Source organism: Colletotrichum abscissum, assembly GCF_030869225.1.
Source record: "Colletotrichum abscissum strain IMI 504890 chromosome Unknown Scaffold_9.1, whole genome shotgun sequence".
Taxonomy (NCBI): domain Eukaryota; kingdom Fungi; phylum Ascomycota; class Sordariomycetes; order Glomerellales; family Glomerellaceae; genus Colletotrichum; species Colletotrichum abscissum.
Window position 1 is genome coordinate 614,598 of NW_026850536.1, and position 23,904 is coordinate 638,501.

Here is a 23,904-nt window from a genome sequence, read left to right on the forward strand (position 1 = left end):
AAGAACTAAAAAAGACGTTGTGTTTGTGTGGCATTAGCAGCTCAGGGGCGAACGGCCCGTAGTCAGAATGTGTCTGCTCCATTCCAAGTACATCCGCAAAGATATCTCTTGCTTGTGTGCGTAGTAGAGGCATGTTGCTCAGTAGACCCTGGGCAAGATGCATCCAGTCCGTTACTCCAGAGAGCTTCAAGCGAAGAGCCTAGTAGTGGCGTGAGTCATCAAGGTCGTACTTCCAAACAGAGGAAAAGGACTGCGTCCGATATGATCTCACCTCAAGCTGTTCCTTGACATCATTTTCTTCCTCTAAGGGTGCCGTCACTCTCATGACTCTCTGCGTATGGACGACGTATTTGGCAATTTTGTAGATCTTGGAACAGCCGTCCAGCACGTTGTTCAGATCACATCCCTCTTCCTTCAATCCTGCTAGGAATTGGATAAATTGGCCCAAGACCCTGATATTGAGATGGGCCTCTGATCCTGTGGGTTCCTCGAGTGCTGACCATAAGAGGATTAAGCTGGCCATGATGGGATAGCCGAGAAGAACCCTATCAGAAGTGTTAGTGAGCTATATAGAAAATCAAGAATATTTGAAACTGACCATATATTCACATAAGGTTGAGGTGGCATCACCCGTAGAAGATCAATGATTGCCCGAGCCGCCGACGTACACTTGGAGTGTGACTGCTCTATGCTGGGAAAGGCGCCCCTATTCACCCAGTCTGAGTACAGCGAGCATGACGGCTGTACGCTCGTCGCATTCTTCAGTCGCGCCAGGTTGATGTTAGTCTTAATCAGAGTGCTAAAATAGATAAAATGCAACAGGGCGGTGTGCATGTCCACCGCTCCCGTCGTCGAGGGGGTAGAGGGGTCCGGCCTCGATTCTTGCGGGAGCGAGCACTTCCACTCTTCCAGCTCACAATTGGACAGTATCATCATCATGTGATGTTCCGTACCTGACTGCAGCTGGAGATTGTGTGGAGAGAACTTTCCATGGAGTGTGACTTGGGTCCTTGAGAGTTGTGCCATGCTATTAAGGAGGCACGGCGAGTGCGAGATGCCATCAAAAACGGTCGCATCCTTATCTGGGAGCTCAACGGTGACATCGTCATGAGCAAAGGGGTGAGATAGACCATACTTTGCCATCATGTCCGTGTTGAGTATATGTGTTGCCCAAAATACCCGCCTACGTCGCGCCGACTCGATGGCATCAAGGTTGGCATAAGTTTCCCTCCTGTGCAACCCGATGATCTGCGCGGTTCGGGCCGCCGCAGAAGCCAGCTGAGCCGTCGTGCGCGCATCGGCCGTCTGCAACGAGAACGTGGCTATAGCCAGCAAGGCCTCGCAGGCCAACACGTTTGTCCCCTGCAGAAGGAGTTCAGGGACGATGGCGTATGCGTTCTTGTAGTATCCCCAACTCAAGCCGCCAAAACGCTCAAAGGAGTCGTTCGCGGTCCTCCACCGCATGGCGGCCCCAAACATGGCATTTGCAATCGCGCGCCTGGCTGAAGTATCACAGTCATTTTGGTCGGCGTGAACCCCGTACTGTTTGTCAGTATGCCCTAAGAATGTCTCTCTCGTCATGGCGGGACAGAAGAGCTGCACTTCCTCCATGACGGTGACCTCCAAATCCAAAATGTAGTCTTGGGGCGGGAAGCGTGCAAATGTGGTTCGGCTGAAAGGCCTCCGGTCTACAGTTGCCTCAATCTGATTTCGAGCATTACGCAGTCCTTCTAGCACGGAAGTCCGCCCGAACAGATCTTTGGGAAGGAAAGGGAGAGCATAGGGTGGCATCCTTTCGCGCCGGCTGGGTCCAGGATCGGCCGGATCACGCTGCTGTTGTTCTACGGCATGACCCTGGATTCTTTGCGCCAGACTTTTTGGTACCTTTATGCGCCGTTCGGCAAGCTGAGAAAGTGTAGTATCGACGAGCCCTTGGGATTGCCCTCTTGGATCCTCCAAAGACAACTGGCCACCGAGAGTACCAATTTCAGCCACATCGGGCGCCTCCGCACTCAGTCGCTTTCCTCCTGGCTCGGATTCAACTTTGTTCCTGGGTAGAACGTCAGCAATTGTCGACGGAGTGACCCGCACTTGGCACTGACTTCCGCCCCGGGCCTCTCTTCCTGCGCTCAGTGTATACGCAAGGTACGCCCGATCTAGTGCAGAGTCCACAGGCCGGTTCTTGTCCGTCGCAGCGTCTCTTGCGTGATTTGCAGTGGGCACATGCCTATGGATTGTAATTAAGTAAGTTCATATCGATTCCGACTGGATGGTACGGACGCGGAGTTGCTTACACTATAGATCCGCTTCTTGGTGACTTCCTCCGCATTGCTCTCGACGGTACTGGTGGCCTCAGCGACATCGGCCATGTTTGCTAGGTGGTCTCTTCACCCTACGGAAGTACTTTGAACAGAGCAAGGAGCTGTTGTTTGATTCCGCTTGAAAGATGGGCAAACATTGTGCTTCATGCGGGAGTTGTCGTGGGTAGTCGGGGGATGTATAAGTGGGCGGATATTATTAAGCTTCCGCCCTTTGTAGTAGACGGGAGAGATAGCGGATACAACTGCGGATGTTTCTGGCATGATTAGTATCCCCCGCTATAGCCTTTCTCGACTAGCTTACCCCAGCTTTCCGCAAATCAGCGTTCAGAGCGGCCCAAGACTATCATCAAATCGGAGACACAATTACATCCGCCGAGTCGACGGAAGCTCTGGACAAAGGTGCTTCCTCCACAATTACGCCATCTCATCCTTCTTCGATTCTGCACCTTCGATGTCCAAAGTTCCGAGTCATTGCTAAATGGGTCGGCAGAAGCATCGTAAACCCGACCCAGAGTAACAATGGCGGAGTCGTATCGTTATACCGTCGGACTTTTAGTCTAAATCGCACAGACGGAAAGTCGAAGAGGAGAGTATGTTATTGTACGTATAAGAGGACATGAGGGTCGCGACGAACACACAAGCGATCAATACACAACGATAGCAGACGACAACAATCTTTTCAGCACATCATATCTAGAACGCTTGTTAGATCATCCCCTACAAATCACAAAAATGAGCTCTTTCAAGAACGTTGCTCTCCTTGGCGTAAGTCCACATCCCAGCCTCAGAAGCCAGAGCACACGAGATACTAAGAGGTCTACAGAAAGGGCTCTTGGGAAGCGCAATCACCACTGAACTTGCCAACGCTGGCTTCAATGTTACAGTATTCGGCCGCGCCGAGTCTGCCTCAGGAGACCTCCCTGCTGGGGTGCACTTCAAGACGATCGACTACTCCACAGTTGACACCATCGCCACGGCCGTCAAGGGGCAGGATGTCATCGTCTCAACCCTTAGCAAGGGCGGCCTCTTCATCCAGAGAACTGTCATTGACGGCGCTATCAAGGCTGGCGTCAAGCGCTACATCCCTTCCGACTGGGGCTCCTTCACCACCGACCCCAAGGCGGCAGCCGAGCTTACCGTCATGATGAAGCCCTTCACCGACACGCAGAACTACCTGAAGGAGAAGGCCGGCGAGATCGAGCACACAATCTTCTCCGTCGGCGGCTTCACCGACCTCATCGTCAAGTTCCCCATCGCCTTTGACTACGCGAACAAGACGGCGGCCGTGACGAACGGGGGCCACGCCCGCTTCGCCAGCACCAGTCTTGCCGGCATCGGCAAGGCGGTCGCGGGCGCTTTGAAGAACCCTGAGGCAACAAAGAATCGCAATCTGAAGATCCAAGAGTTCGAGGTCTCTCAGGCGCAGCTGCTTGCGCTCGCGAAGAAGTACTCGCCGCCCGGCACCGAGTGGAAGGAGACTGAGCTTGACGGTGAAGTTGAGCTGGAAAAGAACCTGAAAGCCGCACAGGAGGACTCCACCAACGAGTTCGCTATGATGGGTCTAATCAAGGCTGCACTACTCAGCGGCCGATACAAGTCTTCTTACGACAAGCTCGATAACGAGCTCGTGGGCCTCCCGATTCTGACCGAGAAGGATCTAGAGGCTAAGTTCGCGGCGGTGTACAGTTCCTAGACTGTTTTGCTACTCTACAGTCTACGCAGTCGGAAATGGATAGTAAGGCTTACTTGTAACAAGGCTATGATAAGTAGAGGATGAACTACATGTGCAACCATTTTTGATAGTTGAGAATAGACTTTGTTCACGCAGCTGTGGCGTCGTTGTGTGTGCCTAGAGAAATGACGAACAGACATATATGTGACAGCCGTTCCGTTGCGAGGATGCATTTCTTGCGGTGCTGAGCATGAAGAAAACAATTGTGGGTTGGTCTCCTATATGCAATATCTTGCTACGCTTCAAGAAATGTCGAATGAGCGACATCGTCAAGCGAACATGCATAAACGAGCGTTGGAATGCAGTGACTCCAATCGCCTCAACAGAACGAACGATTGACTCGGATAGAATTATACTTTGACGCCTCTAAACCATCACAACTAGTCTGCAAGTCTAGTAATGAAAATGGGCCTATCAAAGTACTGAAGAAGCAAATATAGTATATCAATCACGCCACAATAACTCGCGCAACACTGCTAGATGTTCTAGTCAGCTACAACTTTCCATTTCTACGTCTATCCACCTAGTGCATTTTGAAAACTACAGCACCCCGTGGCAAATATTCACATTAAACACGACGTAATGCAACCCTAGAAAGGAGAAAACTCTTAGAGGCTACAGCTTACATTGCCATGGGCGGTGGACCATATTGATAATCCATGCAGTGCAACGACATCTACTCCATCGCGAAAGAAAGATACATCCAGTGTACAAACACCAGAGTATCTACATGTCACAGATGCGCCCGCATGTACCCCGGGGCCATTATGATCTAGACCACTGCTCCAGCATGAGATGCAAATCGGATACTTCAGTGACAATCAAAAGCCTGTTCCATCCAAATGTGCAAAACCCCATAGTGGTCTAGATGATAAGGATGAAATGGAGGTCTGACATCTGATATCACCCGCTTCCCTCCTCATTGCAGGCGCCCTCATTTCATATCATCACATCCAGGATTGCTTCCAAGCCCGCGCCGTCGATTCTTGGCAACACATCCCCTGGGGGAGCCACCAAGATTATGCAGTGTTCCGACTTCCCGCAGGACGGCGCTCTCTCCAGTGTCCACACTTCACAAGCGCGCGAATCTTGGCAAGGGGGCAGCACCCCTTTCGATCCTGCAACCAGCCCGGGACGCCCGGTAGACAGGCCCAGCTGGTTGCCGCTGAGCATCGCAACATGAGACCCAGGGGAGGAAGGGCAAGGAGGGAGGGGTTTGTGGTGGGGATGTAGGGATGGTGTGAGAGCACTGGGCAGTCAAAACGGCTTCTTGTAGGGGGGGTGGTGTTGGCGTGCTAGTACCTTGAAGGATCACGTTGGCCGGAAGCCTGGAATGGTCTCTGAAATCAATCCGCTGGCTGCCGCTGGACAAGGGCCCTCGTCAGCCATGGGATAGCCGAACTGCATGCCCGTTAGAAGGCCAGCATGGGAGAGTGAGGTTATGTTTGGGGGAAGGTGGTTGGGTTCACGGTAGTACCATATCTTAGCCATCTTTGTACTGCCATGCTGAAGCTGCCATTATCAAACATCAAGACATCAGGCCATAATCTTGAGTCAGTTTGAGTTTCGTGATCCCTATACGTCTTCTTATACGCTGGTTTGCCGGGAGAGTTTTCGTATATGCCAGTGTGTCCTTAGCATTTTTGGACTATGATCTATCTACAGCCCCTAGGTGAATACGATTAAACCCCAGGACTCATTCGCCACACGAAACGGCTATCGAGACCATGGCAACAACAGATGGGTCCCAGAAGGCTCCATGTCAGTTGTCAATTTATCGGCCGATCGGACAAGAGAGCGAGAGGCAGCCGAGAAGCCTTTTGGTCCACTGTGACAAAGGAGCTGGCCTCGTTGGAATTTTCACAGGGCGGAGCAACTGACCCGTAGATGGGTATTTGGCCAAATATTGGCGGGCAGTCAAATATCTGATCGTAGGGAACTATATCTCAGGGTCCTCGTGGGGATCAATCTAAGCATACTATAAGAGAAAGTACGGATACTTTCTCCTTGTTGAACCTGTTGCCGTGGCTCGTGGACGCAGCTTCGCAAGCTCTTCCCACGGGGGTTGCTTCCGTCTCACCCCCTTCCCCCCAGCTCCATCTGCCTAAATTATCGAGGATGAAGCCGATAATTATCGCGTTGATCATAAGATCAAGCCGTCGTGTACGCCAGTGCTCCTCGAAGGAGGTTAAAACAGTCCAACAACCCAATGACGCTTGCAGCATCACCCAGTGCCAAGGAAATCCTACCTAGACGTTTGAGCATCAAGTCACGGAGGCGTCCCCCTTTCGGATCGGTCCGCTGACCGATGTTGCTGTTGTCGGCGTCATCGACTTTTCGGCTCCCGCATGTGCTCCCACTCCGTGCGTAAGTATTGCCCGAAAAGGTTGGACAGATAACCACCATCAACAACTACCCCTTGACCGATGACCGATGACCGTTGGCCGTTGATCGTTGATGAGCTCCAGACATACGCAGCATGGCAAATGGTTATCATCGGCAGTGCGCCGTTGGCTCCGGGTAAGTGTTCTCACGCATGAGCACGCGAGCAAGTGCGTGTAGTGGTGTACCGTAGTCTCCGGGAAGCCTTTCCTCCTCCCCGTTGCGGTGTTGATACCCCCGCCTCGCTTCACCATCTTTCCTCATCCCCCATCTCGCTGATGTCGCCGAGGCGCCGAGGCGACGCCGAGGCAAATGGGGTTTCTTGAAATCCCATCTAGACATGTCCATGCCGGCCGGGGCGTATTGCGAGAATGGGCCAATCAAGCATGGCTGCATCATATCTCCCACATCACGGACAATCGAGCGCTCGTTTCTTTCTTTTCTCTTTCTTCCTTTTTGGCTGGGTATCCAACCGAAGGGGGAGGGAGGGGAGGGGCGGTCGGCCCGCCATTCAATGTCAAGAAAAGGCCTAGAACAAGTTCAGAAGCAAGTTTGACAGCCCCCGCTAACGGGCGTTTTGGTGGCACCCCTTTTCTTTCTTGCAGCTCATGGTCGGCGATCCCCCATGCTAGCAAAGTTGCAGAAAAGCAAGGCGTGGCAGAGGAAGCTTTCCCGGAGCTAAGCTAGTAGACGGGTCCCCATTTTAGCGTTCCCGCGGGAAATTTCATGGCCGTTTGAAAAAAACATGAGTCGTGTCATTTGGTTGCCATTCTGGGTAATCTCTTCACTAGTCAGGAGGCAAAGAGTTAGGGATCATGATACTAACAAATTTGTAAATGAAAGGGAGCAAAGTGACGCGAACCTATCAAATGGCGGTGGAGTTTTGGGCAGCGAAAATGAGCTTCACTTATTCCGCGGAATTCGGAAACAATTAACATGGTATCCAGCTTTGGGCAGCGACACACCACCACCACGCCCGCCGTGCCCAGACTAAGCCTGGAGAAGCTTAGCCAATGAGTGACGCCCCGGTTGCCATTCTCGGAAGAGCCCCGTAGGTATCCCCGTGCTTCGGGTCCGGTGGATCTCGGGACACGCCAAACGGTAAGCGACAGCCGGATAAGATGGTGCGGAACAAGCGGGGGACCCACCCGGGGCTCAGTGGTTGATTTTGTCGACGTCGCTCTTTGCCCCTTCCGAGCCAGAATCCCGCCCGACCTGCATCATCGGCCTTGCAGCTTGCAGGAGCATCGCAATTGTTGGGAATGAGTTCTACCCTGCCCTTTCCTCTCGGGACCTGCCACTGCCTGTCATCACATCCCTAATTGAGATGGAACGGGCAGAATCCCGCTGTGTTTCTGTCTAATCACACTCTGCTCCCGCCTATTCGGGCTACCTTTCCGCATTTCTCCAGGTCCCCTGTATCATCAACAAACCCGTCGCGGCTCACCATTTAGGTGTTTGTCCTATCTTATCAAAGGTGCCAGCACGCGAATTCATCAGTCTGAGTAGGGCTATCCTTACGGCCCAAGAAGAGGAGTAAATGAAATGCGCCGGATCACTCAGCCCTTCCGCAGTCGGGGACCCTCTTCGGCGTGGGGAACCTTCGGATGCAGTCCCGATGTCCAGAGGCACCGGCGCTGGCTCCGTCAACAGTACCCCGTCCCCGCTATCTCTGCTATCACGCTTATCTCATTCTCACCCAGCCGTTTTCGGAACGTCCGACGTTATCCCCGACGGCATCAATACCCCTAAGCAAGCAACCACTTCGAAACGAAACATTGCGCAAACCGATTCCCCAAAAAAATGAATGACCGAAAAGAGAAAGAATGCCCAGCCCGAATCAGATATCGCGTATTTTTACCGAAATTTCTCCCCGGGCAGAATATGCCCCTTCTTTTTTCTTTACTTTTTCTGCTTACCATTCATGACCCCAGGCAAGTTAACCTTTTGCCAGACTGCTACGATATCGGCCGGTGCGGCTTCCTACTCTACGGATACGTGGGTGCATCCTTCCATCAGCCCTCCCTTTCCTACGTTCCATGTGCTGTTTTCTCCCTTGGGAAGGATCATCCTTGCTCCGTTTGTGCGTAGCTAGACCTGAATAATTAGATTAACCTTTACCCCTTCCTCTTACCCCAAAAAAGCTCCGACTGACGTGCGATCTACCCAAACTCTCAACCAACTCCAAATCAACTTCACCCCTTCACAACGTCACACCGACTTAACCCCGTGCGTATCGAAAGAGAGGGAGAAGGTCATCACCTCCAGCCGCAACTGAATCCATCCATCACCACCACATTCAGACATCGTAGCGTCACACAGTCATCTATCACCAAAATGAAGATCAAAGCACTCAACGTCTACCCCATTAAGGCTCTCCGCCCAATCCACCTTACCGAGGCAACCCTCACCCCGCAAGGCATCCTCCACGACAGGACCTACATGCTGTTCAAAGTCAATCCGGACTCGACCCTCCGCAAGATGCAACTCTCCACCTTCCCCCAATGCGCTCTCTTCTCCCAGGAGATCGTCGGCTCTCCCGACGAGGACGGCGGCGAAGAGATTCTCGTAAAGTACAACATTCCAACCCCGCCTCTTATCGACCACCACCTCCTCCAGGATACGACGCTTTCGGTGCCTCTCGTCCCGGATACATCGTCTCTGGAACCCATTTCAGTCGACCTTCACGGAAGTCCCGCCGAGGCACTCCGCATGGGGGAGCCATACGACGCCTTCTTCTCCGCTTGCTTCGGCTTCCCCACCATCCTGGTCCACATCGGCTCCGGACGCCGCCGTGTCCTCGGCACCCTCGCCCCAGGGTCATCCTCCAAGCAGCAACAACAGCAGCAGCAGTCGTCCTCTCTATTCTCATCCATCACATCGTATCTCCCCTCCCTCTCGTCTCTGTCCAAGTCTGAAGATGATGAACAAGCCTGGCTCACCTTCACCGACTGCGCCCCTTACCTCATCACATCAGATTCCTCCCTAACTTACCCATCCCTGACCTCCTTTCAGAACCCGGATGCCCCATCCACCATCATGCCCAAGATGCGCCCCAACATTGTCGTAGAAGATTCCTCCGAGGCACCCTTCGCCGAGGACTTTTGGGCGGAGCTGTCCCTCCCTGCCTCCTCCAACGCCAAGCTCCTCCTAACGGCCAACTGCGGTCGCTGCACCTCTCTTAACGTCGATTACGCCCTCGGCCGCGCAGCCCCCGGACCCGAGGGGAAGCTCCTCAACACACTGATGAAGGACCGCCGCGTCGATCCGGGTCACAAATACGCACCCGTCTTTGGCCGGTACGCCTTCCTGGAGGTCCCTTCCGTAGGAGACGGGTCCCTAGCCAGGGATGGAACTGTCCAAATCCGCGTGGGCGACCAAGTCGTCGTCACCCGACGCAACGCCGAGAGGACAGTCTTTGACTGGGACATACCGGCTCCCGCCGCAAAGAAGACCGTTGCCGTTGCATAAAGGGTCCATATCCGCAGATCAGATTTCCTGATGTTCGTGGTTGCAGCCCACTTCCCATCCGCATCATTCTCCCCTCCCCACTTGGGCAGCCATCTTTTTGGTTTCCCACTTTTCCTGCTCTAGACTAGAATAGGTAACTTTCTTCACAAGACGGCCATAACACATGTCATTTCTCACGATTCCCACATGTCCAATAGGGGGAAGAGAAGGAAAAGAAAAAATACCGCGGGAAACAGGTAGTATTCTAGATGGAGTCAAGTCGTTGGCCGCACCGTTGGCTGCACCACGAACCAAGAAAAGGAAACCGGGCACACGAAGGGGGGGGGGGGGGGGGGGGGACTCACCGGCGGCGGGGTCGTCCCACACGCGGCTTCAACAGCGGGTGGGGGGGGGGGGGGAGGGGGGGGGGGAGGCGGGGCGGGCGGGGGGGGGAGGGAACAGGAGGGGGAGGAGGGAGGGGAGGGGGGGGGGGGGGGGGGGGGGGGGGGGGGAGACTATCACATGTGAGGTTGTCGCTACATACGGCATCATACCAGGTGGACGGGCGGGGGCAAGAGGCGGGAAGCAGAAGCAGAAAGTACAGAGGAAAAAAAAGGGCAGAATGCCGTGTTACCTATCTGAACCCCTCGCGCATCACGTCTTTTCCCGGCATAAACCCACCTTTTCATCCCGAACCCCCCTCTGCATCGTGAGAATATCCGTGTCATCATCTCCTGATCTCACGAAAATGATAACGCAACTAGGAAACACCGCGGCTCTCCCATTGCCTAAGGTAGAGAGCCCTTTTTGAGGATCGAGATGAGGATCGAGATAAGGGCCTCACCGCCCTTAACACATGCACAATAGGCCTTCAAGTCAAAGCACAATTCCCCCGCTAGGCCTTGCCAATAGATACCTCATCTACGGAGTAGGTGTCTATCTGTCCTTCCCTCTCTCTCATGGGCTGGAGTTGCCAATGACACCATCCCAATCCCAAGTTTCATATGCCCGTTACCTTTGTGTAACCCGAGAAGAAGCGCCACTCACTCACCCATTTCGGCGTCAAGTACCATGGGTGATTGGGGAGAAGAAATAAAGCGGGGAAAACACACAAATTTATACCCACCAGGGTGCTTGCTCCGTCTTCTGATACCCCAGATGCCCAGAGCGAATTGATTAATAAACCACAAAAAGGGGAAGACGATGTGTGTGTGTGTGCGTGGGAATAGCGGTGCATCTCGCTGGAACTGGCACCCAGCGGATAAACATAACGATACTGACAAAAAACATCGAGAGATTCGGCGAGGCTTCCCGCGAACCTCCCCCCCCCCCCCCCCCCCCCCCAACACCACACCCCAAATCCCCTCTTCCCCTCCCCCCCCCCCCCCCCCCGCCCCCCCCCCCCACCCCCCCCCGCCCCCCCCCCCCCCCCCCCCCCCGCCCCCCCCCCCCCCCCCCCCCCCCCCCAGAACAAGAGCAAACTTTCCTAATTCCTTACTGTCTATCCCATGCCCTGCCGGCCGGCAAGGCGGGCAACAACGGCCCAGCCAGCCAGCCCCGCGCGTAACCTGGCCCCCTTGTTCCCCGGTCCTCCCGTTTGATAATGTGTGCCGCGCGGGCGCCGGCGCGATGGGAATTCCTCGACCGTTCAAGAAAGTACATAACATTGAAAGGGCAGACAGAAAGATGATTGGGAGGGGGGGGGGGGGGGCTGGCGGGAAAGGGTTAAAGCTTGAGGAGGGGGACAGCTAAGATAATTCCCCCGATCTTCGCAGCGATTGTGTGTGTGGTGCGTGTGTGTGTGATGTGCAGGTAAGGTATCTATCCGCACCCATCCCCATGCCGGTCGAAACTCACTCGAGTCGATCATTTCATGGTCCTTTTTCTGCCCGCTCTCCTAGGTACATGTTTGAGTTGGGTATCTACCGCATATCTGCCCAGCCCGTGAGCTCTCAAAGTTCATCACCATCTCGTCATACCTTCCATTGCCGCATCTTATTTGCATCTCGGCTTGAGAAAAAAAAAAAAGCCTGGCGCAGCACTACTGGGAACATCAGGTTTATGGAAAAGCAAAAAAAAAAAAAAAAAAAAAAAAAAAAAAAAAAAAAGGGCATAAACAACAATAGCAATCTTCACCGAGAACGATCGACACATCTAGTCTAGTCTCGCGAACCCATCCATCCCGCGCCAGAGCCTCATTTACCTTTCTCACTACACCATCATACGTCGTCACAAAAAAAAGCGCCTACTTACATGTTCCTCGACCAATCATCATCACAAGCCACCCATCACAATAACTCGCCCAATCCCATCACACACACGCCCGTCGTCGAATTCGTCGGCGTAAATCAGCCAAGGTTACTCCGGGGTCTAGTCCGGTCTAGTCCACCTTGGTCTGAACGACGACCACCACTCTTAACTCTCACTCTGCCTTGTCACGCAACTGCAGCACTACTCGTCTTGTAAAGTTTTCCTGGGGGCACATTTGACCCCGACTGCCTAGTTGCACCGAAAAGGATTTTCCCAGCGCAAGCCTTCGCGTGAACCTTCGCCTGTTGCGAAATTCAAGACAATGATAACGAGAAGAGATGAGGGGGGAAATGAGGGCCGTTCTTGGGAAGACTACCAAGAACGACACGACAGACTTCACCGAGAAACACTTCGGAGAAATATGGAATGCAGGCAACCGGCCGGCCCTTTCCTGTCAAATGCAGTCGTACAAGTCGTCAGTGCCAGTGTCATACCATGCCATGTGTGCCTGTACGCATGTATGTATGTATGTATGTATGTATGTATATCAATGCCATGCCGAGGTCGTGCCATGCTCTACCCGAACAACATCATCTTGTACAACCACAAAAAAAAAATTCCCCGGATCTACATTTTGTGTAACCTAAACACAACAAAAATACAGCCTTGAATCCCAGACTTGGATAAAACCACATCTCCGAATCGTGACGCACAAATGTCTCTTCACCGACTTCTTCCCGTTGAAGAAAGATCAAGGAAATTCGAGTCGAGACGAGGCGGCATGGTTACACACGCATCGCGCCATATGGTTCTTCACCGGTGACCGGCATCCTCGGGCCATGGGTGACACCGAGTGAGCGCTTCATCGGCATCCGAACGACGTACGTCCCTTTCAAACCAAAAAAGGTATCCCGCCCACATACCGAAAGGTGTCCAACGTCCCCCAGACTCACAGAGTCACAGGTGACATGACATGGCAGATTCTGAATGACACAAGGGCGGGCGCAGCGACCATGGTATGATGGCTAGACATACATTAGGGTTTTGGTTCTTTTATATTAGTGCTTGGCACCTTCTTGGTCTTTCCTGCATCATGGCACACGTAGAAGTTCCATGGTTCTTCAGACCCGGACAAGCGCTACCTATAGATTCGCTTGACCAACCGGACGCGATACCGTTCTGACCTGGTAGCATCATAGTCATACGCGAAACCGAAGCGCAAGGGGTTCGATGTGGTGCAGAGACTCCTTGAACAACACTCAGCATGATAACTGACCAAAAGGCAAGAGCGTAGCGTGAGGAAATAGAAGTATTCTGCGTCAGGAGGTAAAAAGAAAGAAAACTCGAAATTGACAAATAACCGCCGTTCCAGTCCATCAGCCTTGCGTGCTGTTGTGACGTGATCTAAGCCCATATTTTTTCTTCTGTTTGCCATGCTCCGTGAACCATTCCCAAAAGACCCGAAATCTATTGTTAGAGAAAGAAACCGTTCCTTCTCGCTAGTACCACTACCAACATTTGTCGTGCTCCCTCGCTCGCCCCCTCGCCTTACTTGCTCCTGCCCCGCCAACTTTGGCGTTTTGCCCAAAGGAAGAGAGAAAAGGAAATAACCAGGTCGTTGTTTGCCGTAGAAAAGGGGTATTGGGCATTGCGCGGCCGAAAAACTCCGTTACGTATTGATCAAAAGCGTGAAATGAAATGGAGACGGGCGATGGGCGCGTCTTCTTGCGGTCGAATCAAGGAGCTAACCGGCCGGAGCGTCGGCGAGCGAACGAGCTGTGGATGGATGATTCCTCCCTGCCGATTTAGGCTCAGTGCCTGATGGTTCCAGATTGTGACCGGGAAAGGTGCCGTCGCATCATTCCCGTCTTCAGCCAGGTACGGAAACTCGAGGGCATCATCGCACAGGGGCTCAGCTGTTGACACAGGCGCTAGGGCGTGACCCCCCTGTGGACGGGATACGCTCCCCGCCGGGACCGTTAAGCTGCAGCCAGCTGCAGAGGTGCCTGAGCCAGAGGGTCCCACGTGCGCCATGCAGCACCGAAATTCGGCACCACTGAGCTAAACCAGAGTTAAGACCGAGGACCCTGCCGCGACGGCAGGGGGGGCGGACCTGGTCCTGTCTGGGTGGTGTAATCGGCGTGCCTTCAAAACGTCCGGGGAGGGTTGCAAACAGAATGATTGAAAAAACTCAAAAATCGAAAACGGAAAGAGTTGCATGGCTTTTTTCGTGTCGACGGCCGCCGCCAAAAGTGAAGGAATCAAAGGGGGAGAACCCCGCGAAGAGGTATCCGATGTTGTCCGATCCGAAAAAAACCTGACTGTCATCGATCGCCAGGGCATTTCTCAAGCTCATGCGCGTGGTATTGCGTGTTTGGTGGTGCATCGCTGTCGGGATGAACCAATATAGTCCTGCAGCGTCTGAAGGTCTCAAAAGGGGGCCCTAGGCTTGTGTTAGTAGGTGACATCCATCAATTGCAAGATGACACAGTTTGCAACTGCCGTGCCGCATTGTCCACCGACGGGTATTTCCATCTGGAAACCTCGTAGGTAATGAAACAAGAGAGGGCAATGAGATCGGGGATCGGATAGGGCGAGACATTTGTGTCTGGGTGGTGACGGAAGGGAGTTTGCGTCATCAGAAGCAACTAACATGTAGCTGGATTTCGAACGAGGTGACTTGCTCGAGGTGAGCAGCAGTGTGTCTTTGTGAACATACCTCGAGTGCATCCAATGCCAAACCCCCACGTTGCCGGCATGCCTCCATCTTGCGTCCCCTCACGGTGAGCACCATCTTTCCCGCAGTCGGTCGTCTGGGGTGCTCAGTAACGGCGCCGACAAACGCTGCACCTCAGGCGCTTTGAGTGCAGGGCCGGCAGGTGTGTAGCTTGCAATACCGGCACTCAAAGATACTCCAGTGGGGTCCAGAATGGCATAGGTTGCAGGTCCATTGGATCAAAGTGCTGTCCGACTTGATCATTTTGAACGAGTGGGCGCAGGGGCCCGCGACGGCCATCTTGAATCGAAAGCAGCTGGAAGGCCTGGGAAGCTTAGGGTCTTAAAGGTTGTGTCTGGAAGGACCCGGACGTGCTGGAAGCGCTGTGCGTCGTGCGCGCGATGTCCTGAACCGCGTGGTTTTTGGTGCCGGCGCTGCTGTCGGAGTAGTTGGTTGGCCCTGAAGATCGAAAGTAACGTTCGCTAAAAGCTTTCGATTTTGGCCCTCTGGGAGAGAAGCCTAACGGTTCGGTGGCAGAACGACGGTCAAGCTTTTCCTGGTCTTTTCTTCTTCTTCTCTCTTGGATCTGTGAAACTGTATTAGCAATGGAATAGACTAATTTATGATCATTATTTCGGTAGGTGATGCCGCCGTCTTAAACATGATGTGAAGGCTTGCAGGCGGGTAGTTGGAACTCACATGAGAGAGAGAGGCCAAACGTTGATGTGATGTTGACGAGCAAGGGGGTGGGTGTTAAATCAAAGTGTCTGAGTTGAAGAACTGAGTCAACTCGGAGTGTTTGGAGAGGATGCTAAACGAAGCGGGTGGAGTGTGGGAAGGGAGAAAGAAAGAAGTCGGAACCATTAAGGATTCAAGAGGAATCCAAGAACACAGGAGGATGTGGTTCTTGTTTAAGAAAAAGGTGAAAGAAGGTTTGCCGGTCGGTGGTGGGTGCTATTGATGGCATGGATGTGATGGGTAAGGATGAGGGCGCGAATGAAGGAAGTGCGGGTGCAAGTGCAAGTGCAACTACCGCGAGGCAAGTGCAGTTGCAAAGTGAATCTCAAGATGAGCGAGGTATCCGTGTCCGTAAGGTCAGGTATTAAGTTAGGCCGCCCAAGGTAGAAAGAACTTCCAGGGAAGGTGAGGCCGGGTGAGGGCGAGGGCGAGTGTGAGGGTTAGAATGATGTGCCCCACGCCAAAGTGTCAAGGAAGGTACGGGATGGTCCGAGGGTTTTGGGCAGGAAAGAACGGCAGCAGGGAAGGGGCCATATAATGTCAAGGAATGTCGAGTAAGGAAGTCGCGCCGACATGGTCAGGAAAAAGGAGGAAGAAATGAAGCATATGCGCTTGCACGAGAGAAGTGGGAAATAGAGGATAGGAAAAAAACTAACAAACTTTAGGAGCTTCCAAAAACCGAGGCAATCAAGCTGCCTTTGGTCAAGGTGAGGTAGGTAGGTCGGTAGGTACCTTGGGTTGAGTACAAAGGTGAGATAGCTTAGTATTGTATGGCAAGGTACCTTGTGGTAGGTAGGTGCTGCTCGGTACGGCAGAGAAAGGCCAGTGCCGGATGTGATGATGTATGTGTGCTTTGACAGCAAAGCTTGGTGGTTTCTTCTTCTCACAAATAGCCAATGCAAGCCAGGAAAAGTCAGCAATGGCAATGGACGCCCAAGGCAATTGCCGTTGGCTAATGCTGTGTGACTGGTCGAGCAGCGAAATGAGGGAAAAAGGTCGACTGAGATGAAGGTGAAGTGAGATGACTAGCAAGCGGGTGTGAGGTGTAATGACGATAAAAAATAAATAAAAATAAAGATAAAAGTGCTGCCGAGAGCCAATGCAGTAAGTAGCTTGAGCTTGAGCTTGGGGTGTAGGCACGGAGTAATAGAGCCCTTTGGTTTTTTTTTTCTGCTCTCGATCGACTTCCGGCCAGTGGTCCTCAAGCAACCCTTATATGGATGGACCATGGTCCCACGGACGGAAAATCGTCTGATTGCAATGCAACAGAGAGGGCTAGGTATTCCTCGACAATCGCAGCTTGTATAAACTCTAAGCATTGGTATTACCGCATGTCCCGTTCTTCGGCAGAATTCTGAGGTGCTGTTTGTTGCTGACCGTCCCTGTCCGCCCGGACCCAGCCCGTCCCAAGGTTCACAGCGGGAGCGTCGGATTGGACATTGGATTGCCCTGTCCCCGTTTCCACTCCTGGTCCGTGTTGTCGTCTGTCCGTGCCGGTATTATAGAGGATGCACAACACGGTACTGGTAGGGCTGCCAGACTTTTGGCTGGCTCTGGCCGGTGCCTCTGGAAAGTCTAGTTGACATTGCCGTGATTCTGTGACGGGAAAAGGACGTAACGAATCCCGGCGGCGGGAAGCTAAGCATACACTCCGTACCAGTCGTAAGGTAGTAAACTCTTTCTTTTTCGAATTAGAGCCCGATCATAATCCAGTATGACAGCAGTAAGGGACTAATAAGGTACGAACACAGCTCTGGAAGCATACCTAGTCCATGAGTCCCGGTTTCCGATGCTCACGCAGCCACTGACGGGATATGCCTTGCAGTTCAGACTTTAGAGGCGCCTGCGCTAGGTTGGAGAAGCTCGACTTGTGGTGCCCTGCACGGTACCACAAGGTACCGCTGTCATTCCTCCCCAATTGTACCTTACCATAGCATGGATCTGGAATAGGTTGAACTTTCTGAGTGAGCTGAGCTATGTACCGCAGTAGCCGGACGTGGCATCGTTACAGCACCGAGACAGACTCATCACATCTATGGTGCCCTCTCTGTCCTTGACAGGTACCTACCTGCCAACGGTTAACCGACCCAACGATGCCGCTTTCTCGGCCCTACCGCTTTTCCCATCTCGTTTGTTCGAGCCGGGAGCACGACGTCTTTACATGGATGCCATGTCAAAACGTCTCCCGTCATCATGGCCCGGCCCGTTTCTGTTCGTCTGCACTTGGGGCCTGATGATAGACCAAGGTACTTCTTCAGTACTTTGCCCGAGAAAGACAAGACGGGCGCTACCCACCCATGGTCGCATGTCATGTCTTGTATCGCCTAAGGCTAAGGTAGAAAAAGGGCTTCCGCATTCCTAGTTGCCCATCTGCCATGCGTGCCATGCCCCTTGGGTACGCAGTGAGGTCTTGTCCGTAATGACGACAAACCATAATGATGCTTGCTAGTGCAACAGACGGTCGAATGCCGTCGCCCCTTCTTGCATACCTTGCCGTGTCTCGCCACCGTTAATGGCCAACGGCCATCGTGCGGAGCGGCAGCAAGGGATTTGACAGACAGGACCCATCAAAATGATACCTTTTGGTTGTGACTTGATCATGATGTATGGGCCGTTCCTTCGCATTGCACAATGCCTCGTGGCACATCACTACCGCTTCCACGGGAGTATTTTGTCTCTTCCGCTTTTCCCCCCATTCGCGACAAGGATAGTTGTATTGTTGTCGACCACGCTGGCTGATCTTGAGTCGTCTCGTGGGAATCCGAGCTAGAGGTCGTCATATTGCCTGGCTGTGCTCCTTTCGTCTTGGTTGCAATCAAATCTGATCCGAGCAAAACCGCCGCGTACTTGTTTTACCACGCCCGGCACCCAGGTTTTCGGACTGTTCCATTCAAAGTAATTGATCTGGTTCCCCGTTTCCAGCTGCCTTCTACGGACAACTTCGATATCGATCTGCATCTCAAGCTGCAAGCCAATAAATCTTCCAACTTCATGTAGCTCGGCTACCGTGCTCTGGGAGCTTGGGACTGTCCCCGTGCGTGGTGTACCTTGTCGTGTAAATTCAAGGCCCCTGCGCCTGACAGGTTGAGCCTCTGTGGCCCCGGGATCTCCTCCGGCAGGCTAAATTTGGTCATCATTGGGAGGGTGGGGCTTGATGAAATGTTTCTGTTTGACTTCAAAGGGAACCTGATCCGGCCACAAGGTTCCGTGGCGCAGGGCCCAGAGTTCTGACATGTAACAACCACGACCCAAAGCCAATGCGTCCCATGCGGTTGACATTTGCTGGCGGAAAAGGAGAGCAATCAACCTGTGCAGGGTATGACATGAACCAAGAATAACAGCAAATGCTCTCTCAGGTAGAGAGACGGCAGGGCGTCCAGCTCCGGCTCCCGAGTTGGTCGTCCGATTGGCTCGTTCTGCTGACGATACCATGCACGGAGCTATGTACTTGGTATCCGTAAAGGCCACTCTGGGGTCGGCAGTGGATCGGATACAGTACGACCGGGCCTCCGGATGCACCGTCCTGTCTAGAGCACCAAGTCTGAAAGTCTTTTGCGGGCATGCGTGGTGGCAGAACGGTCGACAGGGCCGGGATATGGAGAACCCATGACTTCACCACGAACACTTTCAAGGTCCAGGCCTCGTTGGAGAGCGAAAGAGGCCTGTCTGCTCGAGTGCCAATGTAACGACGTAGGTTTCCGGGCTTAAGTCTAGGCTGTATGGGCTGTTATGGCTATGGTGCGGCCTAGGTCGCAACCTTCCTTGGTGAAGATAGACTGCTTGTTGCATGGGCAGATTATCTCCAGCCTAGAGCGGTACATTTGCAGCTAAGCGGCCAAATGCGAAGATCCTTTTCGATCCGGTTGCTCGCTGTGTCTTTCCGCCACGAATCTCTCCGTGCGGCTCGGAACTCTCCCAGACAGGGCGAGTGGGTTGGGTTTGGCCATGTGTGGGGGAACGCCCCAGAAAATCATTGCAGTTTCTGGTGTCCTGTCGGGAAAAAAGCGGCATTCTGTTGCGACGAAAGCAGCATGCTTCGTACGGATAGTTGGGCAAGGAGAGAGAACCTAACCACACAGATTAAGCGACCGACAAGCGCATCGATGCCGCATGTACTTTTGCAACGCCTATCTTCTCGAGCAGAAATTGCCGTGGCCAAGCGACTGATTCTTGTTCTCCGAGATGCTGCGCGCGTATCATGAGGTGGTACTTAATATCCTCAAGTTAAGGGCAAGGAAAAAGGTTGCAAATGTGGCAGTCGAGTCTTGTCCGCATCGAGGCAAACCCGCAGGACCTTTGCAGGGGATCAGCTCGTGGCCACTGGCTGGGTCGACCATGCATTGCGTGGCAGATCTCTTCTGCTCTCCCTTCTCTTCTTCTCCCACCTTGGCTTGTACCCACTGAGACCAGATTACCTGCATCCACTGCCCAGAAGCACCCATGGCGGGGAAAATCCTTTTGTGCCCCCAATGGGAAGCCGGCCTGGGGGGCATCCAAATCTTTCATCGAATGTTCTTTGGAAGCGCAAGGCGAACGAGGCTTTAGCTTGAACGATGGGCTGGATTGGGTCGTTAGAGCGTGGCCAGTGTAGCAAACCCACTAGAAGGATACTGGGATGGTGCCGAGCGCCGGCAAGTTCTGCATCTGCCGCGTTTTACGCAGGCAGGTATCCGTGACGATATAATGTAGGATGAGCAGCGATGTTCAAACGCCGGGCCCTCAGGAGCAGAGTATCGTGAAAACATTGCGTCGTGTGGCATTGAGAGAGAGAGGAGCATCAGCGAACAGCTAGGTGACGTTCTGAGGGTCCTTTCCGTACAACGCAGACGTGAACGCTGTCCAAGCCATGAAATGAGTTGAAGGCTGGACGGAGACCGACGGATGACGGACCGTACGTTCGTAGGTACACTGCAACAAGGTACGTATGTGATTGTGAGCCGCATGACCTAAGTTTGGCCGGATTCGACCAAGGGATGATACCCGTTGGCGACGGCCAGGAGTGGGCTTAATTGCGTTCGGCGTTCTCTACTTGTCCCTGACAAGGCTCCTCGGGCCAGTAGCCTGGACGGACCGACGAGGGAGTAATCCCGAGATAGTGCTGCGAGAAACGGGGCAATGATCCATTGCGAAACAGCTGTCATGGCTTACAGAAACGGCTTCAAGGCCCTGGCGCAAACAAATAGGTTGTCTTTCCGAGTTGGCGAGCCAGGGTCTGAGCCGCCGCCGTTTGAAGCCAGGGTGATTAGCCTACCGTGGACCATAGACCATGGGCCATGTCAAAGTCAGTCCACCATGCAACGCGGAGCTTCTGGAAAACGGAGAAGGTGTGGATGGAGGCCGCTTTACCTATAGAGTATGGAGTATGGAGTAGTGTGCGGTACGGATACGCCGTGATGGAGCAGAGAGGAAAGAAGCGCGCCCGAGGCGGACAGAGACAAGAGAAAACGAGCGGCCGGAGCACTCCGGACATGAGTTGTTGTCTTCTTTTCTCTTCCTGTAAATGGAGAGCGACAAGGCATCGACACGTGTAGGTAAGGCGTGGGAAGGAAGGTAGTAAGCAGCCTTGAAGCTAGGGTCGCCAAGATGACGGCGTTTGGAATGGAGTTGAATGTGCCGAAGCGAACGTTGACCGCGGACGCTGTCTTGTTTGTTGCCAGCGGTCAGATTGGATTCTGGCTTCAGGCTTCAGGCTATAGTGTAGGAATGCCGGGCTAGAGTGAGTGGTGTGGATGTTGCAGAACCCGGACTGGAGTTGCGAAATAGCCTCGGGCGTTAGCTTGCTTACCTTAGGGTGAGGTAAAGTTCCACCTTCTGCATAGCGCCTACTTAGGCAAGGACCGGAAACTCAACGTCAAAGCTTCCTTCCCGGACAGGCCTGACAAGCAAAAACCCACACAACCTTCAGGCTGGTCTGGTGCAGTGATACTGGTGGTGGCATCCCAAAGTTGAAAGCTGCATGCTGCCCGGATTGAAGATTGTGTGTTTCTGGCAGGCGCAGGGAGACAACAGAGGGGAGCCCCAGGTGGCTGCCTTTCTTCGCCAACCTTCTTGAGGTAGGTACGGTAGCGAGTCTCGTTTGATCGATGCCTTCCCAGACCGATTGCCAACGCAGCACCACACTTTCCAGACCGGTCACAGATTTCAATGTGTCTATCCCAATGACAAACTACGTGGGTTCTTGAAAACCGAAGGAAGCCGGAAGTTTGAGGCTCGAGACTTGCACACCCATTCCCATATCTAGCAATCTTGGGTATGACAAGGCAAGGCGAACGCAGCGCACATCAGCTTTGACCGTCGACCGAGACCCCTTGGTGCCACCCACGTTCTCGCTCATGCGATACGGAGTACCTAACTTGCGGAGTACGTACGGGCAAGCGCCTGAAGAACGGGATGGAGGCAAGCAAGGGTGCAGCACATGCTAAGGTACGAATACTAATTGGGCAAGTCTAGATATCTACGGCGTAAAGCAACTTCCATTCACTCCAAGACACCTCTTCCTGGCCAGCCGAAGCCATCAATCTGGACGGAAGAGGCTCTGGAATGTCTCCCGGCACCTTCTAAGCTCGGCTCGCCCGCCTCATGCCGTGATGCCCCATCTCCAACATCAGTTCTAGTACGAAGAACGAAATGTCATCCCCTCACTCACTCCTTCCATCCCGCGCCCAGGAAAGGTACTTGGGCTTGAGGTACCTTAAGGTATTCTGCAAACACCACTGCTCTTGCCCTGGATCGTGGCTTGTCACGGTTGGCATCACATGACCTCCATGTCACGCTTCCCAAATCCACTTCTCATCCACTCTCATTGCATTGCCAATGACAATGACGGAGACAGTCACATTTGGCCCGCTGGGTCCTAGCGGCTCATCCGCGACGTTGGAACCGCCTTCCATTTTGACTTCAATCTCCCGCTGTCGGCCGCCTCCCCGCGTCCTTCCCTTTCAACATTGCCCATTGCCCATTGCTCACGGAGCTGTCTGCTGGCTGCGGGCATCTTTTTCATCTAATTTCCACATGATGCCATGCATGGGACTACGTAAGCCTTGCTTCCTTCCACCCCTCCCTCCATTCACGTAATGTCTGTTGCGTCAATACCCGGCCACCGCCGCTTCACTTGACCCTTTTGATTGCCATCGAGGGGACAAATGCATTCTCACCTATCGTCACAGAGCGTCACACTGCATTTTGCGCCTGTCAATATGATCGACAAGCATCCAACATTTGGTGTCAGCACTGAAAATCCTCAAGAGCCTCGGCCGCTAGCAATACCTACGTACAAGACGAAGTTGACTACACTACCTACACAATAGCACGGGTACGGAATACAGACACGAATAATACATACATCGAGCTATCTCGAATCCTCGGCCGCTTGTCGATTCTCAGCCTGACCTAATTCAGAGCCACTTTTCTAGGCTCTGCTAAAAGGCCGAGCTCAACTTGAACTGGCCGTGTTCGGTACTCTCCGCCCCCTCTCTCTATCTTTCCCGTTCCTTTCCAACGACACGGTCGAGGTTCTCCGCTCCGCCTTGTCTCCAGACCGGTCTCACTGACCTTACAGACGTCAAGATTCCACTTCACGAGACTCCGGGCTCGTTCCGCGCTCGCCCTCGGTTCCCCACCCACAAGACCAATTCCAGTCTTGTCCGCAGAATCTAACCCACTATGACCACGTCTTTTGGCTTTTTAACGACAAGCATGTATTTCGCCCACCTCCGATGCTCTCAATACCCGCTTACGACGACGCATCGCCGAACTGTGGGTGGTCAATATGATCATGGATTGTCCCATGTTATGATTTTACTCGCTACAGCGCAGTACGTTGCGCTGGTTCCCTCCCTCCCGGCTCGTTCAGACATGGGGGTTTGGACTGTGGTTCGATAGCGCCCCGGTAAGGACCACACTCGGTCAAGTTGGGACGATTACCTTCACACCCTTTCGACGAAGCGAAAGCAGTGCCGGTCAAATGCCAGAAGACCATGAGAATTGCAGTAGGCCGACACGACCGACCAACCAGCAAATTCGACCCCTCGAGATGATGTGACTGGCTGGCAAGGATGTACATGCACCCTGACCGTTTGATGCCGGCCAAGATCTGCACCTCGCTACAAGGGGCGACCACCGGCTCAACTCGAAAACAACGCCAAATCATATTGCCAGAGAGACATCTTTTTCTCTCGCCCCGCTCAATTTTGTTGTCCTAGAATTGGACTCAAAACCTGAGTAACATGAAAATTCGCAAATGTTGGCACCGACCCGCCTATCCTTCAGGGAACACTATCACAATTTTCAACCCCATGAGCCTCGAGGCTATGTCG

The 23,904-nt window shown here is 53.3% G+C and overlaps 4 protein-coding genes across 4 annotated transcripts; 2 read left to right on the forward strand and 2 right to left on the reverse strand.

Moving 5' to 3' along the window:
• Positions 1-199: 199 nt before the first annotated feature.
• Positions 200-2,369, reverse strand: CABS01_04703 (fungal specific transcription factor domain-containing protein; the record flags this gene model as incomplete). Its single annotated transcript, XM_060538073.1, has 4 exons — positions 200-545; positions 599-2,050; positions 2,103-2,227; positions 2,295-2,369. The coding sequence occupies 4 exons, from the start codon at positions 2,367-2,369 to the stop codon at positions 200-202; spliced, it is 1,998 nt and encodes a 665-aa protein (XP_060389735.1).
• A 684-nt stretch (positions 2,370-3,053) lies between these two features.
• On the forward strand, positions 3,054-4,014 carry CABS01_04704 (uncharacterized protein; the record flags this gene model as incomplete). Its single annotated transcript, XM_060538074.1, has 2 exons — positions 3,054-3,086; positions 3,145-4,014. 2 exons carry the CDS (start codon positions 3,054-3,056, stop codon positions 4,012-4,014), a joined length of 903 nt encoding a protein of 300 aa, XP_060389736.1.
• Positions 4,015-8,772: 4,758 nt separating this feature from the next.
• CABS01_04705 (MOSC domain-containing protein) lies at positions 8,773-9,906 on the forward strand (the record flags this gene model as incomplete). Its single annotated transcript, XM_060538075.1, has 1 exon — positions 8,773-9,906. One exon carries the CDS (start codon positions 8,773-8,775, stop codon positions 9,904-9,906), a length of 1,134 nt encoding a protein of 377 aa, XP_060389737.1.
• Positions 9,907-14,783: 4,877 nt separating this feature from the next.
• On the reverse strand, positions 14,784-15,151 carry CABS01_04706 (uncharacterized protein; the record flags this gene model as incomplete). Its single annotated transcript, XM_060538076.1, has 2 exons — positions 14,784-14,956; positions 15,028-15,151. The coding sequence occupies 2 exons, from the start codon at positions 15,149-15,151 to the stop codon at positions 14,784-14,786; spliced, it is 297 nt and encodes a 98-aa protein (XP_060389738.1).
• Positions 15,152-23,904: the final 8,753 nt, after the last annotated feature.